Consider the following 22,437-nt stretch of genomic DNA (forward strand, 5'->3'; position numbering starts at 1 on the left):
TAAGGCCTATATTAAAACATGCGAAATGGGGGAAATGGCGGGGGGGGCTTGCTGTTAAGAAGTACTTTTGTTGCACACCCGGATATGGTGCTGCCTGCGTTGACCCTGATACAAAGTGCTCCACCAACGCCGAGGTCAACATCCAGTCGTCGGCGCCCGCCCTAAGATGCAAGGGGGGGGATTAAGTCACTCCCGAAAAGACGGCCTAGCCGTTTTTTCGGGGCTCAAAAAAAAATTAGACCCGGCCTTATTATATGAGAAACACGGTAGCTATACCGGGGATTGTGTTATACTCCTGAAAAAAACAGGTCTGCAATTTGGAAGTTCTAGTACTCATCATTGTTGCTAGAGGTCAAAGGGATCCTCACAGCTAGAAATATTTACCATTAGGTTTGTCAGGTATGTCAGCTACATGCATTTTCTGGACAGCAACAGCTTGCCTATTGTGATTCATGCATCAGTATAGTTCTAATTGCTTCACTGCTTCATATGAAACTGCCCTTGGATGACTGTATTGTAATCCATGTAAATATGACCTTGGAATGGGTTCAGAAATTACAATTATTACAAAACTTAATAGGGGGCATGTACATATTTAATTATGCTAAACAATCTGTAGTGCCCATTGAGCAAGGTTGAGACACTGATATTAATAAAAAATCCTAAACAACCAGACACAAGGTTAAAATTAAGGCTGAGGTTAAGATTCCATCTTAATAATGAGACTTTATTTAAAAGCAACTATTTTACCATTTCTTGAATACAACTAGATATCTCCAGATTTTGGAGGGGTTGGGACCTAAATGTGCTTTGGTTAAGCAGAAACTAAAATAAATATTTTACCAAAACTTACATTATTAAGTTTATTTTTTTCTTTTTCAAATTCTTCCAGTTCATATTGAACATGAGGTATTAAATAATTGGCATGAACGAATAATGAACTTGTTTGACACAAGGATTAATATTCAACACTCTACATGTTTTGAAAGAGTGATGTGAATCAGAAGCTACAAAGTTTAAAATGTATCACCAGGTTAGCTACTCAACATGGATTTTGTAGTGGTTTGTATCTTAGATCTAAGAAAATGGCAGGACTTTTAGATGGTTTGCATAAATATATCTGGCTTGAACAAACAACCATTAAGAGATTGTGCAACAGTAAGTGATACACTGAATATTTGTAATAAAACAGGAAAAGAATCCCTTCTAATATCATGATTAAATATTTATTTTTATGACAAGGAAAATTTTAATGGAGTGGTAACAATTAATTCCAATTACAAAATTTGCCATGCTTCCTCATGAAAAAGCCAATGGTTTTAGGTTCCATAATACATCTAAAAAAATGGGTTCAGCTTATTCATGGATGGGCTTACCCACAAATATATATAATTATCCACACAATCAAGTTTAAATTATTTGAAACCCATGACCTTCTTTCACTTTAAGAATGAAACGTTAAATTTACTCTGAATTTTAGATTCAAAGAAAATTGAGAAAGATGTAGTATTGTTGGTACACTAGCTTGGTTTCGATTGCTAAAATGGACATTTCATTTTAAAAAATATGCTGAAAGTACTATGATTAGGTTGGATCAGGTATGTTTGTGTGTGTGTGCATGTGTGGATGTTTGGTGGCAATGTTGTAAAGCTCAACAATTCTAAAAAAATGATTCATATTACTATTAAACTAATATTAAAAGTTGAATTTCATTTCAACCTACAATATTTCTATTACACTTCACTAGTCCATATATCTCTCAAAAGGTACTAACTTACTTGTGTGTATAAATATCAACAATGATACCTGTCTTCTTTTGGTAAGATTATCTGATCCCTTTTATGAAAAAATAGCTAACCAAATTGCGGGAACACGCTGCAATGTCCAGAATAACTCCCCACCTTAAAAACAAATCTGACACAGATTTCAACTCAAACTGGAAATTGCTCTTAGACTAACCTAAAGAACGGATTGGTATTAGTGGTGGGATTCAAACATTTTTACTACCAGCTCTGTGGATGTGGCTTGGTGGGCGTAGCAGGGGAAAATACTGCAAAATCCCATTCCCTCACCACCCCACTAACCTGCTTTTAAGCTCCCTTCTCCTGTACAGGGCAACAAAAGAAGACCCAGCCAATCAGCTGGGACTCAGGAGGCAGAGAATAGATGTGGGCAGGGCCAGACAAAAGTAGTATTTGCCGGTTCTCTGAACTACTCAAAATTTCTGCTACCAGTTCTCTAGAACTGGTCAGAACCTTCTGAATACCACCTCGGATTGGTACTACATCAAAAATCTAGGTATATCTAAACACAGAATCTATATTTTAATGATATGAAATATCTAACTGAGAACAGTTTTCTTTTTTAAGAAACATAGAATGAACCTTACTACAATGTACAATTCCATATGGTAATATATATGCAGACCATTTTGTGATTAGGCTGGCCCATCATGGCAGCCATTTAATGAAGGTACTTATAATATGCTCTCATTATCTAAATAAGCTGTTTCCCCTAAATTTGCTAGGGGTCCCAAAGTAAATCAATATGTTAACAGATCATGGAAGAAATTCATAGTCCAAGTAATTGATAATTCCAGGTACTTGTTCGCATCCTTAAATTCCTTTCCTATTTTTCACATTTCTCCAACAATGTTACACCACAGTTCATATTAACCATTAAGCGTGATAAGATTTTATATCCTTTAATTAAACTTATCTTTACTGAGATGTCTAGACTGCTAGAATGAAATACTAGATAGTATGTCTCAATCTATCAAATTTGGCAGCTTCTAACAAAAACGAGAATCAGCGTCAATTTCCAATTGTCCAGTTCCTTGGATAAGTATAAGTTCAACTGCTCTCAAACTACTGAGTTCTGCTTCCTGCAGCTTAAAATTTATTTGAACCATGCTTGCATCACAAATTCTCAATAATATGTCCGTGTTCATTTATTATATCAGTGCATATAGCATTCATTAGACAGTCCTTGAAGAAGACAGAATATCAAAGCCATTATGCTCATATGTTCAATAAAATAATTATTTTAACTTAACTTGAGAGAGAGAGACTCTATTTTCAAATTCAGCAATGAAAAAAAAAACTGACCTGACTTTGAGTGTAAGTTTTTTCTTGGCTCTTCCGGCCCTTCAATTGGTTGGTCGGCAAGGAACATTCGTGCTTGATCGACAGCACTTAAAATCATTTGCTCTTTTTCCTTCAGTTCACGTCTGAGTGCCTTTCCAAAAAACAAAACAAGGATAATTTGTAAATTCACACTGCAGGCAATCTGCAGAACAGCAGCCCGCTCTTTTCATCCACTCGATCAAACTTATAATACCAAAAATATCCACTTTACCAGACACAGAGATGGAATAAATAAATATAGCGTGAAAGAACATGCAAAACTGATCTGAAATATGGAGGCAAGGCAGGCATTTTAATAGACTAAATTCAAAAATATAAAAGCAAGAGAAAAATCCTATGTGGAATCAAAATATTATGCTCAAGCAATTTCAGAAATAACCCATGAGGATTACGTTTAAAGGATAACACCATTAATGACAATACAGTCAGTCCTCGGTTTACAACCATTTAGTGACTGTTTGAAATTATGATGGCACTGAAAATAGTGGCTTATGACCAGTCCTGGCACTTGCAACCAATGCAGCGTCTCTGAAGTTACATGATCAAAATTTGGACCCTTGGCAACTGGCATCAATTTATGATGGTTGCAGCATCCTGGGATCATCTAATGTCCATTTGTGACCTTCCCAGCCAGCCTACAACAAGCAAAATCAATGGGGGGTAAGCTGGATTTGCTTAAAGACCAAGGGTTCACTTAATGACCACAGTGATTCATTTAGAAACCATGGCAAAAAGATTGTAAAATCAGGCCTGACTCGCTTAATATGCAAATAATGCGTCTACATTATGAATTGCCCAGAGAGTGTTGTAAAGTGCTATGAGGTGATATATAAACCTAAATACTATTGCTATTGCTAAATGCTATTAACAGCTGTTTCACTTAGTAATTGACATTCTGGTCCCACTTGGGGTTGTAAGTCAAGGACTAGCTGTATCATTATACTATCTAGTCTTGTGTTCTCCTCTGCAGTCTGGAAGTGATAAGTGGTGAAATTATTAGTGTTGTGGAATCATGGCTATGTCTTGTCAACAGAATGTAGAAGAACACCTAGGAAAAAGCTATAGAACACCATATTGCCTTAAAAGACCACTGCAACTTTTTAGGTCAAATGTTTTCAACCAAGTGATATTAATGTCAGTCCCATTCCAGTATACCTTACCTCAGCCAGGAGAAAGAGACCGAAAAAGAAAATCCCAAGTTAGCAAATAAATGAGAACGTTTGATTTATTCTAAAATAAGGAAGTAGAGAAGCTTCCTTGTCTATGGAGACTCTCAGTCTTCCAGGTCAGAGTTGTCCCCAAAGGTGCTTTTTTCCAAAGTGCAATTGGATTTTCTTTTTCTTTTTTCTCTGAAACGTTTCCTTTGATAATGTTTCACTTCTCATACAAGAAGATTCTTCACTTCAGAAATGCAAAATGTTTTCAAAGGAAAAAAACAAGAAAGTCCAGTTGCCTTTTGGAAAAACCACCTTAGGGATATCTAGCTTCCTTGGCTGGTGCAGGAAAAGGTTGTTTTTATCCTTCTATATTTATGTTTATCCTTTTGTCCATAGCACAAATGTCATTAATTTAAAAATATGGATCTAGTCTGATATCTTGGATTAAGGGCATAAATCTATTGATTTCTCTTGAAATGAAGAGATTTATACTCAACTGATCTTTGTAACTTTAATTAAACATAAAGGAAAATATGATATGCTTTAATTTTGTAAATAAACTTGCTTAGCAGTATCTCTTGCCCTTATATCGTTTCTGAATTAATTCTGTTAAGGCTTGCAAGGAGCCTTACACAAATATAAAAGGAAAATATTCTTTTACTCAGGTAATAGAAATGAAAACTTTCTTGCAGTCCTTACTAAGAATGCTGTACTTTACTTATTAGATAAGCAACACATGAATACATGTGGAAACCTAGTATACTATAGATCCCAGAGAACAAAAGTACAGTTTTTATGCAGTTAATGGCCAGAGGACTAGGTGTCCATTAGAATCCAAAATATTCTATACGGTGCACTAAGATATTTATGTTTCTATTTATTTATGTATACCCCATCTTTATTATTTTTACAAATAACTCAAGGCAGTGAACATATCCAACACACCCTCTTTCTCCTATTTTCCACACAAAAAACACTCTCTGAGGTGAGTTGTGCTGATAAGAGTGACTGGCCTAAGGTCACCCAATTGGTTTTCATGGCTAAGTTAGAACTTGAGCTCACAATCTCCCACTTTCTAGCTTTATGCCTTAACCACTAGATCAAATTGGTTCTCTATCTCTAACACAGCAACCCACACTGACAAAGACTTTACTGCTATTGAAATTATAGTCTCATTGTCTTTTTTTGTTTTTTTAAAAAAAGGCTAAAGTTTAAAGCTTAATAACGGCAGAGAGTGGTGCTGTTCCCACACACACACACAGATTGCCATCTTGAGAAAACTTTTGAGAACATGTTTAAAGTAGCTTGCAACATAGTAGAACTATTTCTTTGAATGATAATATGTTTCTCAAATGCAATATCTAGATCTCTGCTACAGTCCAAACTATGATTAAGTAGTCAAAACTTATTCTAATAGCGTTTGTTTCAATAGGTTATATTTATCAATATTTACCATATTAAAAATTAAAATAGATGCATTTGCTGCCACTATTACTTCTGACAATTGTTTGATGAGGTTTTCATATTATGTCTTTTTCAGCATAGACTGGCAAATAATTTTGATTTTGTGGACCCCCCCCGCCCCCGAGACTCTAGGACCATAGTTTAGGAAATAATGATTTAGAGTTTTGGTAATAAGGAAAAAAAAACCAGAAATGTACTGCTATCGTCCCATACAATACCTATATTAGCACCTATTAATTAGTGGAAGATATTTACATAATTTACGGACTAAAATATCAGATATTATTGCCCGTCTGACATTTTAAAGAACACTCTTATAATACAAAATGTTGATGTTATTGTGGATTTTCTTTGCACCACAACAAATAAGGCAACCAGAAATAACTTTATTTCACATAGAGAGAGCAACTTTTCTGTTACAAATTTCAGCAGTAAAGTTCAAGTGAGTATTAAGCTCCCTAAGCCTTACAGATATTTGCATCATTCATAATATTATTTCTAAGCATGCATACTATTATAAAACAAACTCCTTCAAAGATTATATGTCACATATATTTTTGAAGGCCCTTAAACATGAGTAGTAGTTGTGGTTATTCCCCTCAAACACGTCTGGAACCGATATGAGCCACTCTTATGCTTGGACAAAGGTGTCAGGTCAATGATAGTTCACCTCTAAGTAATATAGCATTACTGGCTTCACTCTGGCTCAGCTCTTTAAAGGGCAATTGTATGAGGAGGAAACTTAATACTATTGTCAATGTTCTAAGTTTATCCTCCACAATAAACTTTGGCTGCTACTAAAAATCAAATTTTAACTTGTTATTCCACACTAAAAATTCACTCTGCAGCATGTCTGAAATCCAAAATGAAATGGACACTAGGTTTCTATTACCTTAAAAACATTGATTGCTGGTTAATTTTTTTAAAATAAAAATGCTTATTATTGTTTCAAATTGTTTTATTTATATATAAGCATGAAAAAAAATAGACTTAGAGTAACCCATTCTATTGGTTACTGGGATAAATTTAAGCCAGATTGATTTTATTGACTTCAGGCTAAGCATAGCTAACGGTAAAATTCAAGATTCTATGTCCAATGGCTGAATTTCTTTATTCAGCAAAACTCAGGAATTGATCCTGTTCTGTAACTCTTTTAGAAAGCCACTTTTAGAAATTCAGGAATTTCTACAGCAAGTTTGATGAGGACTCAGGGAGACAACTTTAGGAAAGAATAAAAAGTTCCATTATGTGATTGACTTCTATTCAAATAATATTGACTGTCCTTAGAATTTCTAAATCATAAACATGCAGGCTATTCAAAATAATTACTTCATCAGCCAATCCACTAAAATATGCACAATTGATCAAATTAGTTTCAAACCCAGAGGTAAACCTGACTGAATATAATGGGCTTTAGTTTCTCATAATGCACAAATAATTATCCTAAAATATTTCTTTTAACATTTAAATTCTTTTTTCTATGGCAGGAGAATATATTAATGTTTAACCCATAGCACATGAATACATAATTTGCAACTCAGTAAACATTTATTCAATTATTGTTAGCATGTTTACTTTAATATATTCAATGCAAAGTTCATGAAAATGCTAAAAATATCGTGATTCAGAAAAGGATATGAATGCGAAGAGAATGTTAACCTTAAGCCTAGTGTACATAGAAATGCTTAAAAGTTTGTGAAATCTTAATAATAGTTCATAATAAGGAAATATTTTGTTCACTTTTATTTTTAATGTGCAGCTCCCAACTCACCATTAATTGGTGTACACTCAATCCTAAAAAAAAGGTCAAAACTCATTTTCCTGTAAGCCAGTAAATGCATCAATATCCGAATAAATATAGGAAAGACATCCTTCCCTTCCTTATACTTGAAGGAATAATATATAACTAGAAAGGCTCCAAAAACCCCAGCAAAATGTGCCTAATCCATTCTTCTGTTCTGGTCAGACATGTTTCAGAAGATTGTAAACTACAAGAGAGTTACTTAAATAATGAAAAAAAATTACACAATCAAAGAAAATTAATTTCAAACCAAAAGAATACAGAAATAACTATTCAATCTTTCCTTCGGGAAAAAATAGTAATTTACATATCACACAGAATACCTTAAATTTGAATGTGATGGAAACAACATGAATTATTAAAAGATAACTTGAGTGAAATTACGTTGCTCATAAATCCCTCTAATAATTTAATTTCACTGTAAATTTTGAGTAAAAACAACCTAATAGAAACGAATAGTAAAATCATGTTTCCATTAGTTTTAATCATGTACCTAACAGTCACATACAATTAGGCTTCACAAGAAGAAGGAACAATCACGGGGCTGAAATCTTTGTTCTAAATTACTTTGCTATGCCTGTTTATTCACAGTTACTCAAAACATATTGATTAAATTTCCAAAATAGAGCTACCACACTTGGAGCTTGGGTAACAAAAATGATGAAGAAAAAAAAGACTCAGCCTTGGTTACTAGCTGCCATTTTATAATTTGGTTGTTGTTCTGCAACATATTAATGAAAGATTTGAAGAGCTCAGTAATTCACATTAACGACAGGCCTCAAATTATAGTCCAATATTTGCATGTAGCTTTTAAGAAAAGGGACAAAAAAGCCAGGGACCATCTTGGGTAGATAATAGAGGTGGCAAGAACAAATTATGATGATGACTCTCTCTTTTTCATAGTAATTCTGTTAGGATGTTCACCAACACGCACTCAAAATTTTAGATTGTCTTCCCGTCTCAAAAATTTGGAAACCCATAAGAACATGTTTTGTTTCTCATGGCATTATAAGAGATTGTTGTTCCTCTTATAACTGCCTTCAATGTATCCCAAATATTTTGTTTCGTGGTTGCTTCATTATTATTTTCTTTTTAGAAAATAATTTAATTCCTCTTTCAGCTTCTTAATGTACTCTTCTTCGTTTATTAACTGAGTATTCAGTGTCCATCTTTTTCTTTGTTTTTCTCCTATCTCTCCAAATTAATTGTATTGGGTTGTGGTCGGCCCATTCATTTGGTAGGATTTTAATTTCTTTTATTTCATTGGCCAATTCCCCATCCATCCAGGCCATATCTATTCTGGTCCAGATTTTGTGTGGATTTGAATAATATGTGAACTGTTTCTCTTCTGGGTTTAGTTTTCTCCATAAGTCTATTAAGTTTAATTCTTTCATCATGTCCTTACAGGGCATAGAAAATTCTCTTTTCCCTTTCTTGTTCTTATTCACATTACTATGGTCTTTTTGATGATCAGCAATGGAGTTGAAGTCGCCTATCATGCAGATATTCCTTTTTTGAAACCTATTATTTTCTGATGGAGATCTTTAAAAAATTTCCCTTGTTCTTCATTTGGCGCGTAGATTGCTACCAATAAAAATGTAATATGATTAATCCAAATTTGTATAACCAGAGTTCTTCCTTCCGGATCCGACCAGGTTAGTTCTGCTTTTACATCATCTTTCACAAATATTGCAATTCCTTTCTTTTTATGTTTGTCTGCTGGTGCTGTAAAGAGTTTTCCAAGTTTGGGCAAATTAAATATCTTTCATCCTTTTTCCTAATGTGTGTTTCTTGTAGGCATATTATGTCGGCATTTTGTCTAATTAATTTAGTTAATATCCTTTTCCTTTCAGATGTTGAATTTAAACCATTTATATTAATGGAGAGGAGTTTCTTTCCTATCTCCATTTATCTAGGTCTGTTTAGTTTTTTGTCTAGTGGTTATTCGGTTTTCTTCTTGCTGTTGTTGTGAGATTGGTTCTTTTCTCCCTGGTTGTGGTTTATCGTTCCTAAATTTTGAGGAAGTCCTTCTTTTTGGTTTCTATGGCGATTACGATCATCCTGTGGTTTCCTTTTAGTTTCCTCCTGTATTGGTTATCCGTGCCTATTAGCTGATCATGAAAGTCTTGGGCCTGTTCTATAGAATCTATATTGATTTTTCTCTCTTTCCAAGTTATTAACATCCCTTCCGGGATTAACCATTTAAAAGGAATTTCTTTTTTATTTAAATAATTGGCCAAAAATTTATAATCCTGTCTTATGACCCTCACTTTCCTTGGGATTTGTTTTAGGATCGTAATCGCTTTACCTCTATATGTTATTGTTTCTTCTCTGGACATTTTAAGAATTAGGTCTCTCACACACCTCCTTGTGAAACGAATATGAATTTCTCTCGAGCAGTTATGGCGTCTAGCATAACTTGTGCTGACCCTATACACCTCGTCAAATTCTTTGATTAGATCGTTTTTCTTTCCCTAACCATTCAGCCAATAGTTCTGCCATTAATTGTTCTAGTTCTTCATTTTTCGCTTCTACCACATTTTGAAACCTTAAATATGCCGCTGCTTTATCCATTTCGAGGTGGACCAGGGAGTCTTTGGTTTCCTTAGTTACATTTCTAAATTCCTCCTCTATCCTTTCAAAGTTTGTCTCCATCCGTTCTGTCCTACTCTCTATTTCTCTTATCTTAACTTCGTTTTTCTCCATAGCCTGTTGCAAGGACCCTATCTTATCCTCCACTTTAAGTAAATCTGCTTTCATTTCCACTTTAAGCTTTCCCATCTCATCTCTTAATTCGCTATGTCCGCTCTGGTTTCTTTGTGATTCTTAATCATTATTTCTTGCATCTTGACATTGCTTCTTGCAAGGATAGTAGGATAGCTTGTATATTAACGTTAGAGACATTGGACTGTTTTTCCCCTATTAGAGATTCTTCAATGGTTTTTGGATTGTTGGTGAGGCAGAAGTTAAAGTAGTTGTTAGGGTTGGGGTGGTCTTCCTTCCCGATTTCAAAGCCATAGTTGTCGTGGAGGTCATCTCTCTTAATATTTGTTTTTGTTGTTGCACTATATTGGATATATTGTCCCAGATCACCATTCAGTGTTTAACTCCTAAAATAAAATTCTATTCTAATACTTCAATCAAATATATAGATAGGCAGTCTGTACACCTATATTATAAAAGGTTGTCTAATAATATATAATAGTCTTTATAATTAATTTATATACTGAATATCAATATTAATCACCAATAATACATCAAATCCAGCCCAGTTACTTCTTTAAGAATTAATCTTAAGTATTCTAAGTAATCTAAATCAACACTATTTTTCACTCTTTGTTGTTACTATTTAAGACAATCAAATCAATTGTCACTGAAATCTATAAGGACAATATACCTTTTTCCCCCTTTGAGTAGGTAAATTTATCAGACTTTTAAGGGGTTAAGATAGGAAGAAGAAGAAGGGCTGAAACAATGGGGAAAGAAGAGAGAAAAGTTACCTTAATTTCAGGCAGTCAATAAGCAAGGGGCTAGAGGTTCAAATTGTAAAAATAGTGCCCAAATGGTATTATTAAAGTATTACCAAATAGAAATTCCAACAAATAAAGAAATGTGATAAGAGAAAAAAATAAAAAATAAACTTTATAGTCAGTCTTCAAGCTAAAGGTTTAAGTTTTGAGTTTCTTCCCAGCACTCCGGGAGCGAATGGTATAATGTGCTGACTAATCGCAATAAGAAGTCAATCCTTCCCAGCCTTCTGTTGGTCTCTTCCTCCTTCCTCCTTTTCCTTCTTTCCCCTTCCCGGTTTTGAGTTTAATGTGCAAATCTCCTTCACCTATTATTCCCTCCAAAATCCAATAGTCATCTCTTCTTGATCGCTTAACAATCTGTCCTCCCAAATGTATTAAATAAAGCCAATAAACCTATTGAGCTCAGTTCAGAGAATTAATAAGTCACTTTCAGTGCCGCAATTTTTCCTCCTCTGTCACCTCCTTCTTCTCAAATATTGTCAAAAAGTTAATTCCAAATGCCAAATCACTCACAAATTCAAGTCTCCAATCTCCTGGTTTCTGATATTCTTCCTCTCTCCCCAAGGGGCGGAGGAGGAGGAGGAATTGGGAATGCCTTCCTCCCAGGACCTTCCTCTTCGGCAATGCCTTCAGGTTTCAGCAGATAACCGAGAGGGACAGCCTGAGACTAATCAGGAGGAGGAGGGCATATCGGAGCAGCTTCTGACAGGGAATCAAGTAGACAAAGGTTGGCTTGATCCGAGGCAGCGTTGCAGGAGGAAGTGTGAGCTGCAACGCAGGAGGCGTGGGCGAATCAGAGAGTGAGATGAGTTATTGAGACACACCCCACAGGGGATAAAAGTGGGTGTGTTTTCTCTGAAAACTCTGTACGGGACAAAGTGTTACTTTTCTGTCAGGCTTTGGTGTGTTTGGTTTCTTGAAAGCTTTAGTGATTAATTCTTTTGGTTATCTTGTCGGACTTGGCAGGCAGCTTTTGTTATACTACCAAGAACATTGTCTGTATAAAGGAATTAACTCTGTGAATACTGAATCTTCTTGCCTGCCTGTATTTATCGGAGTTTGGACTTTTCATCTTCCTTGGAAAGGTGAGACATAACACGTATATGTGTGTGTGTGTGTGTGTGTGTATATGTGTGTGTGTGTGTGTGTGTGTGTGTGTGTGTATACATATATATGTATGGCATTCAGCTTTGTTCAGGTATTTTACCACGTCATTGTAGTTGTGCTTTTAAAGTTGTAGCAATGTTTGGCAGAATCTCATCTGCCATCATAAGGCTTCTGTAGATGATGGCAGATGAGATTCTCCAAACATGCTACAACTAACACAACTAATGCGTGGGAAAATACCGAACAAAGCTGAATGCCATACATGTAATACCACGAAAACTTAAGAATGAATGAATGAATGAATGAATGAATGAATGAATATATATATATATATATATATATATATATATATATATATATATATATATATATATATATATATATAACACATATATATAACACATATATATATAAAACACAGATTTTGTTTTCCTTCTGTCTGTTTTTGTGTATAGCAAAAAAGATCACGTTATACAATCAGCAATGTAATACCTCCTATAGATGTCTATACTTACAAAGATCAGAACTGTGCAAGCTGTCAACTCATAAAGGATTCCTATGTCTGTTTTAGAGTTGCCATAAACAGGGGGGGGGAGGAAGGAAATCTAGAAGATCAGTGCAGTAGTTTGAAATAGAAAGTACATTCCAACACTTATTTTAAAAAGATTAGTAACTAAGCTACCAGAGCTTTTGGACGTGAATATATTTAATTGGAGAACATGATTGATGACACCCAGCCCATGAACGTGCTTAATTGGAGAATCTGATTTATGAGACACCCGGGGCGGGGGGGAACAGGATCATAGGTGACTGCAAATTACAGATGCCGGAGTTGGTTTCATACAGGTAATGCCAGTATGTCACCTTTAATAAATCCTTTGAAGTTTTTTGAAGTTTGGCTCGAAACTCATGATTTAATTAGGGTGATCGCTGGAATCCTGACACAAGCAATGATATTCCCTGTGATATTCTATGGAAGCCAAAGTTGGACTTTAAAGAAGCAGGATTAGAAGAGTATTGAAACCTTTAAACTTTAGTGTTAGAGAACATTCCTGCAAATACTATGGACAGCTAAGAAAACAAACTGATGGATCATCAAACAAATCAACACAAGGCTCAAATTATCCAACATTGTGTGAAGACCTGGTTCTCTGGAGAAGGCTTTTATGCTGGGAAAGGTAAAGAAAAAAGAAGTGGGTGACCAGCAGCTAATCAATTCCATTCCGTTCCGTTCCATTCCATTCTGTTCCGTTCCAGTCCATTCTGTTCCACTCTACTCTACTCTACTCTACTCTAGTCATATTATAATATTATATTGTATTATATTGTATTATATTGTATTATATTATATTTATTATATTATATTATATTATATTATATTATATTATTATATTATATTATATTATATTATTATATTATTATATTATATTATATTATATTATATTATATTATATTATATTATATTATATTATATTATAATAATATAATATAATATAATATAATATAATTAATATAATATAATATAATATAATATAATAATATTATATTATATTATATTATATTATATTATATTATATTATATTATATTATATTATATTATATTATATTATATTATATTATATTATTATATTATATTATATTATATTAATTATATTATATTCACAATACACTGAGAAGTGAAGTTAATTGACTGCACAGTGATATTTTTGGCATCAGTGAGATTGGATATTTTCAGTGAGAAGTTCATATTAATTACTCTGGATATGAAAAACAAAGATGGAATGCTTTTGCTTTCACAATTAGGAAGGAGATAGCAACAACTGTACTTGGGTCCAGTACAATTAGTAACTGCATAATTTCAGACTTTGTGGACAATCTTTTAACATAATGATTATCCAAATCTATGCTCCATAGATGAAGAAGAAAAGGAGGTTGAGAGGTTTTATGGCTAAGTTCAATTTGAAACTGATAGTTGTGCTGCTTGTAGTTTGGGAGTAGGACATCAAGAGTTGGAACTGGTAAGGGAAATAATGTAATATATGATGCAGGACATAGAAATGACAGAATGATTTATCAGTTCTGCCATTTCTGTGATTTCTTCATTTTTTCATTTGAACAGGGTTCAAACAACCAAAAATAACACATATGAACATCACTAGATAGAGTACACAGAAATCAAATTAATTATATTATTAGCACCAGGAAGTAAAAGAATTCTAAGTTAAAGTGGAAGAACAAACACAACCAACTTCCAGTACATGATCTTAAACTTATACCCACTTTTCAAATGGAACATCAGGGATTGTTTTGAAGTCCTGAAACTGGAACTATGGAATGAAATCAAAGACGTTGTTAAGGAAGAACATGAAAAGAGACTGCCAAAGATGAAAAAACATAAGACAGGAAACTGGATGTCAGAACAAAGCTGGGGAAATTGTCAAGATGAGAAGAGAATCCTAAGCAAAGAATGACAAACTTCTCAGAAAGGAACTTCACAAAGAATTTCAGCGCACTCTTAGAAGCGACATGAAGAAATTTATTACAACAACATCAATAAAGATACTGGATGAACATAAACATGGAAAAACAAGTAAATATCTCCAAACTCAGAAGGAGGCTCCGACCTCAAATTGGTAATACTAATATGCTAATGGAAAGACACTAACTGATTTAGTGACAATCAAATAAAGATGGAAGCAGCATACAATGAAAATCAGTAGAGATATTTACATCCAACATACATTATAAGACAGTCCCAATTTACAATATCTTCTCTTACTAGAACATTAAGTTAGACCAGCACTCCAATCATTACCAAGTCAGAAGACTACAGGAATGAAAGGAATATCTACATCTAAGTGTGACAAGCAACTGAACAATAAACAGTAAAAGTTCTAGCCAAACTATGCCAGCAAATCTGTAGAATGGCATGAGAGTCAACAGATTGAAAGATGTCACCATTAGAATGCCTGACAGGTCAGGTTGTGGACATATCATAATGGAGAAAATCTATGTATTGGAATACTGAGACAATATTGTCTTGATAGCATATATAATGCACGAATCACTAATTATTATATAATCAAATCTAAGAAGGAAGGGGACATATTTGGTTTATAGTGGATTTCAGTGAAAATAGAGTTCATCAAAAATAGTTCCACTATGGTTTCTCTACCCAACTTTTTCGGTACATCAATCAACATCATGTGACTCTGTTTTGTCCCTTACCTGTACATTTTCTATTTTAAAAATATCCTTAATTGTACCCCATCTTTTTCTATTCAAATATATCTTGACAAGATATATTTACATATTGCATAGTTTTGCTCTTTTTCTTTTCATTCTCTTCTCTATCTACAAATTTTGAATCCTATCGTGTTCATTACTTTTATTACATTATACCCCTGCTTGTAGCCCAATTTCAGTATTTTTCACCTCTCTTAAGCTTTTGTAACATCTAAGGATCCTCTCTGTTCTGACAATTTTAAAGTTTTATTCTGTACTTCAACATAATCCCAGTCTTTTCATTCTCTTTTAGAGCAAGCTTTATAATAAGCAGTCTAACTTTCACTTTCCTCCTGTTTGTCTCAGCCCACTGTTCTGCTAACTGTTTAAGAATTAAGTTACAGGCTCGCATTCTAATAAAATGTCGTCTTCCACTAGTGGCAATGCTTGAATCAAGGACTCTGCCAGCAGAAGAAAGAATTTCTCTTGCTCCCTAGCAGTCTGCTTCAGAGAATCTCCTCAGCTTCTAAGTAAATATTTAGGATGAGATATTTAAAAGGGTTGTGAGGGTGGAGGTTATCTAAGTTACATCCCTCCTATCCCTACCAATGTTTGTATTCTCGACCTCTTTATTAACCTCTGGAGATAATATTTACATAAAATAATTCATAAGTCAGGCCAGCAAAATATGCAAAGAAAACTAATAACTCTGATGTCAATGTTCTCTTATGATTTTCCTGATACGATCCTCTACAGTTCTGATTTTGTAAGTCATGCCTCCTTTGCCCTTCCCATAACAGTACTTCATTTCTAGCAATGAGACATGTTTATTTCCTTCATTCTGGGGAAAAAAGTTTAATACTCAATGCCAGACACATCCTGATGGAGCTAGAGCAGGGGTGTCAAGGCCCGGATCCAGCCTGTGGGGTGCTTAGATCTGGTCTGTGGGGCCAGCCTGGAAATAGCAAAGGACTGGCTCATTTTTGCTGCCTCTGCCAGCAAAAGTGTGTGTACCCCCACGCTCCATTTTTGCTGGCAGAGGGTTAGAAAAACAAACTAAAAACAAACAAAAGGAGAAATGTTTCCCTTTTGCATTTGAGCATGCAAGAAAGGGCAGGAAAGGAGAAAGGGAAAGAGGACAGACAAAGAAAAAGAAGGGAAGATGGGAAGAGAGCAAGGAAGGAAAAATAAGGAAAGGGGGAAGGAAAAAGAAAGGAGAATGAAGGGGGAAGGAAAAAGAAGGGAGGGAGGGAGGGAGGGAGGGAGGGAGGGAGGGAGGAAGGAAGGAAGGAAGGAAGGAAGGAAGGAAGGAAGGAAGGAAGGAAGGAAGGAAGGAAGGAAGGAAGGAAGGAAGGAAGGAAGGAAGGAGATTATGAGAGTGAAGGAGGGTCTCAGGGAAGTCCTGTCTTAGCACTTGGCCACCACAGGTACCCCTGACATGAGTGATATCAAGCTGGTCACACCCATTCTGGCCAAACACTCCCAGCCCTCCGATGTCAAACACAACCTTGATGCAGCCCTCAATATAATCGAGTTTGACAACCCTGAGCTAGAGCAAGAAATTTACCAATTTGGCAACTGAAAATATTTGCAGAAATTTCTATTGCTTTATCCTTTGTATTGCACTATACATTTTGTGGCCGTGGAAATCAAATATGAAATGGGGTACTGAACATAGAATTTCAGAGTTTTGTTTTAATTTGAATGGAGGTTTCTAGTCCATAAGGCTATTGATCAAATATAAATACAATTGATAGTACCTAATGAAATTTCCAAAAGCTTCAAATAGAATAGAATAGAATAGAATAGAATAGAATAGAATAGAATAGAATAGAATAGAATAGAATAGAATAGAATAGAATAGAATAGAATAGAATTCTTTATTGGCCAAGTGTGATTGGACACACAAGGAATTTGTCTTGGTGCAAATACTCTCAGTACACATAAAAGAAAAGATACATTTATCAAGAGTCGAGAATCATAAGTTATGACACTTAATGATAGTCATCTCATAGTCATATCAAAGATAGTCATCAATCAACCTTGACTGATCAGAAACAGTTGAGTAATATTTTCAGTATTTGAAGAATGCAGGTTTACAGAGCTCACCAGTTCTTTGCTTCTTATAAAGATTAAGGTCATGTTATGTAATACAGTGGAACTGCAGATAAATAGCTTAAAACGTATCATTTCCTAGTAGCAAATTCAGTTTATCCAAAAACAAATTTCTTCCCCTTTGGATTACACAAACCCTAAGGAACAGCTTTAAAAGAAATCTTTGTAGATCTGGGGGAGTACTCCAACAGAAACAACCAGAATCATGAAATGGGCATTTTGGTTTTCCTTTCTTCACCGCATACAGAAAGTATTGCCTAATCAATATGATTTATCTTATTACTCCAAGATAACACTATCTTCCCAAAAATACTTGGATTTGGCACAAACTGCAGCAGCCTCCAAAGATGAGCTTTTAAGTGGAAAACAACTCATAGCCATTCATTATTTACTTGTTATATTCTGTCTTTCTCTTTGTTGAACCCTCAAGTGTAGGGTGTTTTCTACAAATCATAAAATTCTTATAAAGATTTAACTCACAAGTCTCCTCGTATGTACATGTATCTCTTAATGATTCTGCTTTCTTAGGGCACAAAGTAGCTATCATTCACTTTATCAATCATCAGTATAGGATGTGACACATCCAAATACTCTTTTCACTGATAATCAGAAACACCAATGAAAACTAGCCCCTTTTTAAGAAAAAAAAATGCCCACTCTATAATTCAGTAAGAGTTTTCCTATTATACCAGAAGGAATCAGGGAAATGCCAAAAGTACTATGGACTCTTTCACAGGAATATTTGTGCACAGCATAAAAGCACAGTATCTCTTTTAAATGTAATGATAATCTTGACTGTTATTTCCTCAGCCTATCCACACTTCAACTCAAATACCTTGGCCACCTAATGAGAAGGAAAGACTCGCTGGAGAAGAGCCTAATGCTGGGGAACGATTGAGGGCAAAAGAAGAAGGGGACGACAGAGAATGAGGAGGCTGAATGGAGCCACTGAAGCAGTAGGCATGAGCTTAAATGGACTCTGGGGGATGGTAGAGGACAGGAAGGCCTGGAGGAATGTTGTCCATGGGGTAGCGATGGGTCGGACACAACTTCGTGACTAAGAACAACAACAATATCCACACTTCACAGTGTTAACAAAAACATAATGTACTGCTTATTATTATCTCTACAGAGAGCAACAGAGCTTGCTTTTTCAGTGTACTGGTAGTTCTCAACCTACAACTATTTATTTAGTGACTATTCGGATGGCACTGAAAATAATGCCTTATGACTGGTCTTTGCATTTACAACCATTATAGCATCCCCAAAGTAATACAATCAAAATTTGGACACTTGGCAACCAGCATGTATTTACAACAATTGCAGTGTCCATGTGATCCCAGGGCCATATGATCACCATATGTGACTTTCCCAGATGGCTTCCGACATTCAAAGTCAGTGGGGGAATTTGGATTTGCTTAACATCCAGATGATTCACTAACAACTGTAGTGATTCACTTAAGAACTGTGGCAAAAAGATCATACAATAAAGAACATCTCACTTAACAACCCCCCTGCTTAGCAATGGAAATTCTGGTCCCAACTATAATCATAAGCAGGGGTGGGATTCTACCGGTTCTGTCCACTTCTGTAGAACCGGTAGTTCTGAAGAGCAGCAGACATGGAACCGGTTCTATGTCTGCTGCTGTTTGGGCCCACCCACATGCCCGGGCTCTTACCTAACCTTTATTTCCTGCTTTTTCAACCGCAGCTGCTTTGCACGACACAGCTGCGGTTGAAAAAGCAGGAAAAAAAGGTCTTTTCTAACTGCTGCACACTTGCACACAGCGCTGCTCAGCTGTCCGGGCAGCTCAGCAGATCGTAAATTGCACTCGCGCGATGCGCGCAACACAGAGCAACAGAACCGGTAGTTATACCGGTCAGATCCCATCCCTGATCATAAGTCACAAAAAACAGGAATCTATAAAATAGGAACCCATAATGCTACAGAATTTCCATTGTATTGCAACTTAGTACTGTACATCTCAAATGCTCTGTTGGTGAACAGATGAATCCCTCTCCTTTCTCAAAATATTTTAGCAAAACAACCCCCAAACTTTCTTAATAAGAGAAGGGGGAAAACATACTGATGTTGTGTCATATGACAATTTTCCTTGTCTATCATTTTCTTGTTCCAACTTACCTTCTCAAGCAAAACACTCAAGTAATGTTTTAAATACAGGCTTATAAAGCCAAAGCAGAACCACATATTTTCTTTTATATAGACTTGGGAAATCCTTAAACCCAAATCCTTAACTTTATCTTTTCAAAGACCTGCCTTCCTCTCCATTTCCCATCAGTCCTTCCTGAAACTAAGAAATCAATGAATTAAGTTCTTCAAGCCCTACAGGTGGGTCTCATGTAATGATATTCATTCATTCATTCAGTGACTATTATGAACTCACAGTAGTGCTGAACAAGTGGTAGCTACAATCAGTCCTCATACTTATGTCAGTCACAGCATCCCCACAGCCATGGGTTCACCATTTACAAGTTTAATTTTTCCTACAAGCAAAATCAGTGGGAAAGCAGGAGGAGATTGCAAATGATGTCCTCACCTAATGAGCCACAGTGATTCATTTAATCATGGAAGTGCCAACACTTCCATCAGTAAGCAGTGCAATCATGTGATGGGCCACTGGGATTGGCCTATACCACTGGGGCCAGTAGAGGAGGCATACTGAGGGTCCTGTCAGCCTGATTATTCCTGCTGGTGGAGTTCAGGAGGAGGACCTTCTCTGTTGTTGCTCCTGCCCTATGGAACACCTTGCCCCCCCCCATGTGAAGTAGGCCCCAGCCCTCCTATATTTTCATAAGGGCCTAAAGACCTATAAGCTTCAGGCCCCAGTGGAGGAACAGCAATGGAGGTGGCCAATTGAGTAATAACAGATCCAACCCACTCCCACTCCATCCCCGCCCTCCCCACGTCCTTGGTTTTAATGTCTGATTTTAACTTTTTATGTTTTATGTATATGTAATTGTAAAACGCCAAGATTTACCCTATGGTAAGATGGGCAGCCAACAAATTTTATAAATAAATGTTGCACATTACAACTGTGTTGCTTAGTGATGGAAATTCCAGTCCCAATTATGTTGTAAACTCTCCGACTGCAATTTATTAAAAATATTAACAGTCAATTGATTGAAAATAATCAATGTCATTACAGCGGTTAACCATATTTCTGATAAGGAAAACTTGGCTTTTAAGGTTTATTATTGAAGATTTTCTGGCAATTTCAATATCTGCAGCTAATTATTCTTTTTCTAAATTCTTTCTTGTTTTTTTAATTTTGGCTCTTTTCTTGCCCTTTTTGCCCAGTAACAGTTTCCCAGGGAAAAGCCAGGTCATTTTCTTCATAGGTCTAAATTGAATATCCTTAGTGTTGCCTAGTCACCTCGTTTGTTCCTTTTATACTCCTTGTTGAATTCTGCATTAGCTATTCTTGTGGGAGCTTCTGTTCTTCTTTCAAAGTTCAAAGTCTTAAACATACAGCAAATTGCTTCCAGCTTCCACTTATACTACTACCATGCTAATTTTATGCATGAATAAATAAATTCTTTGCAGTCACCTCAAGAAGCTCAAGTATTTGCTGGACTTCCGGTTTGAAGGGCTTCAGCGACAAACAGAAATCCGCGATCGTGCGCGGTTTCTGTCTGGGCTTGCCGCTGGAGCGCCCCGAGCCGGCTGGTTTCGGGGCTAAGCCACCCTGTAGAGGTGGTGAAGAGGGGGGAGACCGCCAGCAGGGTTGAGGAGAGCCACATTTCTCTTCCTCAGCTGGCCATTACTCCCTTTCCCGAAGGCAGTTGTAGCGGTGGTCAGAAATGGCCACCACAAAGAAGAACTCGACCGGAAAAGAATGTGCAGGAGGAAGATAAGAAGTGAAAGTTTTGGCTGACTGGGTTAAATTGTAAAAGCAACAACTAAGGTACCCTGGAATTTAAACTTACAAAAAATAAAATCGCTCCCAAAGAAGAGTCGGAAGCAGTGAAGGAAAATGAAAAGGGAAAGGTTTGGCTTTTTTTCCCTTCTCTCTCCTTCCCTATACTGACAACTAAGAGACCTAAATAAGAAATCGGAAAAATTCGCTTTGACATCAATAGGCAATTAAGCTGAAAATAAAACAAAATGCCAAAGGGATAATAAAGATTTCTGGACATTAAAAATGTTCTTTTTCATAAGCAGGAAGGGAGAGAAAAGAATAAGGGCAGGATCTGGAAGAGGAGGAGACTGCCTGGAATTAAAAAGAATCTACAGTAAAACTTCAACAAGATTTCTAAAAGATACATTTTCACTGAAACTTTGCAACTAAATAGTAACCCCAGGAAGAGAAAGTGAAAAAAGACCAAAAAAGAAACAGCTTGCGTGTATTTGGATTATTTCTTTGGATTCTTGGTTATTATATTTGAATGACTAAAATCAATCGGGTGGTTGTTTAAAAAATTTATACAATGGCACCACTTCTGGATGAATCGAAAATGGAACTTAAAAAGTACAAAGAAGATGCACAAGAAGGGAAGGGTTCTTTTGGCTTCGTTTTTCAATTCTTAGAAATGGAGATTTGGAACTATGAGAAACAACAAGAAAAGACTGCAAAACAAGAAGACTGGGACAAAGAAGAAGCCATCTTTAATGAACAAGCAATTTTATGTAGGGAAGAAAAAGGAAAGGGGGGCAAGAGAATGGAGAATTTAAGACTTAAAAAAACAACCAAAGAAAAGAAAAATAATTCGAAAAAATAAGTATAATACTGGAAAGCAACAGAAAAGGGGAATACAGAAGAGAGAAATAGAGGTAGAGAGACAAGGGGGTAAAAAGGGGAGAGGGAAGAAGGAAAGGAAAAGAAGTTACAAAAGACCGGAGCAAGATATAGAGAAACAGGACCTATTTAGAG

The 22,437-nt window shown here is 35.7% G+C and overlaps 1 protein-coding gene across 1 annotated transcript in view; it reads right to left on the minus strand.

Moving 5' to 3' along the window:
- UTRN (utrophin) overlaps positions 1–22,437 on the minus strand; it is a 359,787-nt gene that overhangs the window by 89,402 nt on the left and 247,948 nt on the right. The window contains exon 55 of the mRNA XM_026666216.2: positions 3,108–3,237. Coding sequence (XP_026522001.2) covers positions 3,108–3,237 — 130 coding nt within the window. The remainder of the gene's footprint in view (positions 1–3,107; positions 3,238–22,437) is intronic.

This window comes from Notechis scutatus, chromosome 1, assembly GCF_049901735.1.
Source record: "Notechis scutatus isolate UNSWTSFEM ecotype Mainland chromosome 1, rNotScu1.2, whole genome shotgun sequence".
NCBI lineage: Eukaryota > Metazoa > Chordata > Lepidosauria > Squamata > Elapidae > Notechis > Notechis scutatus.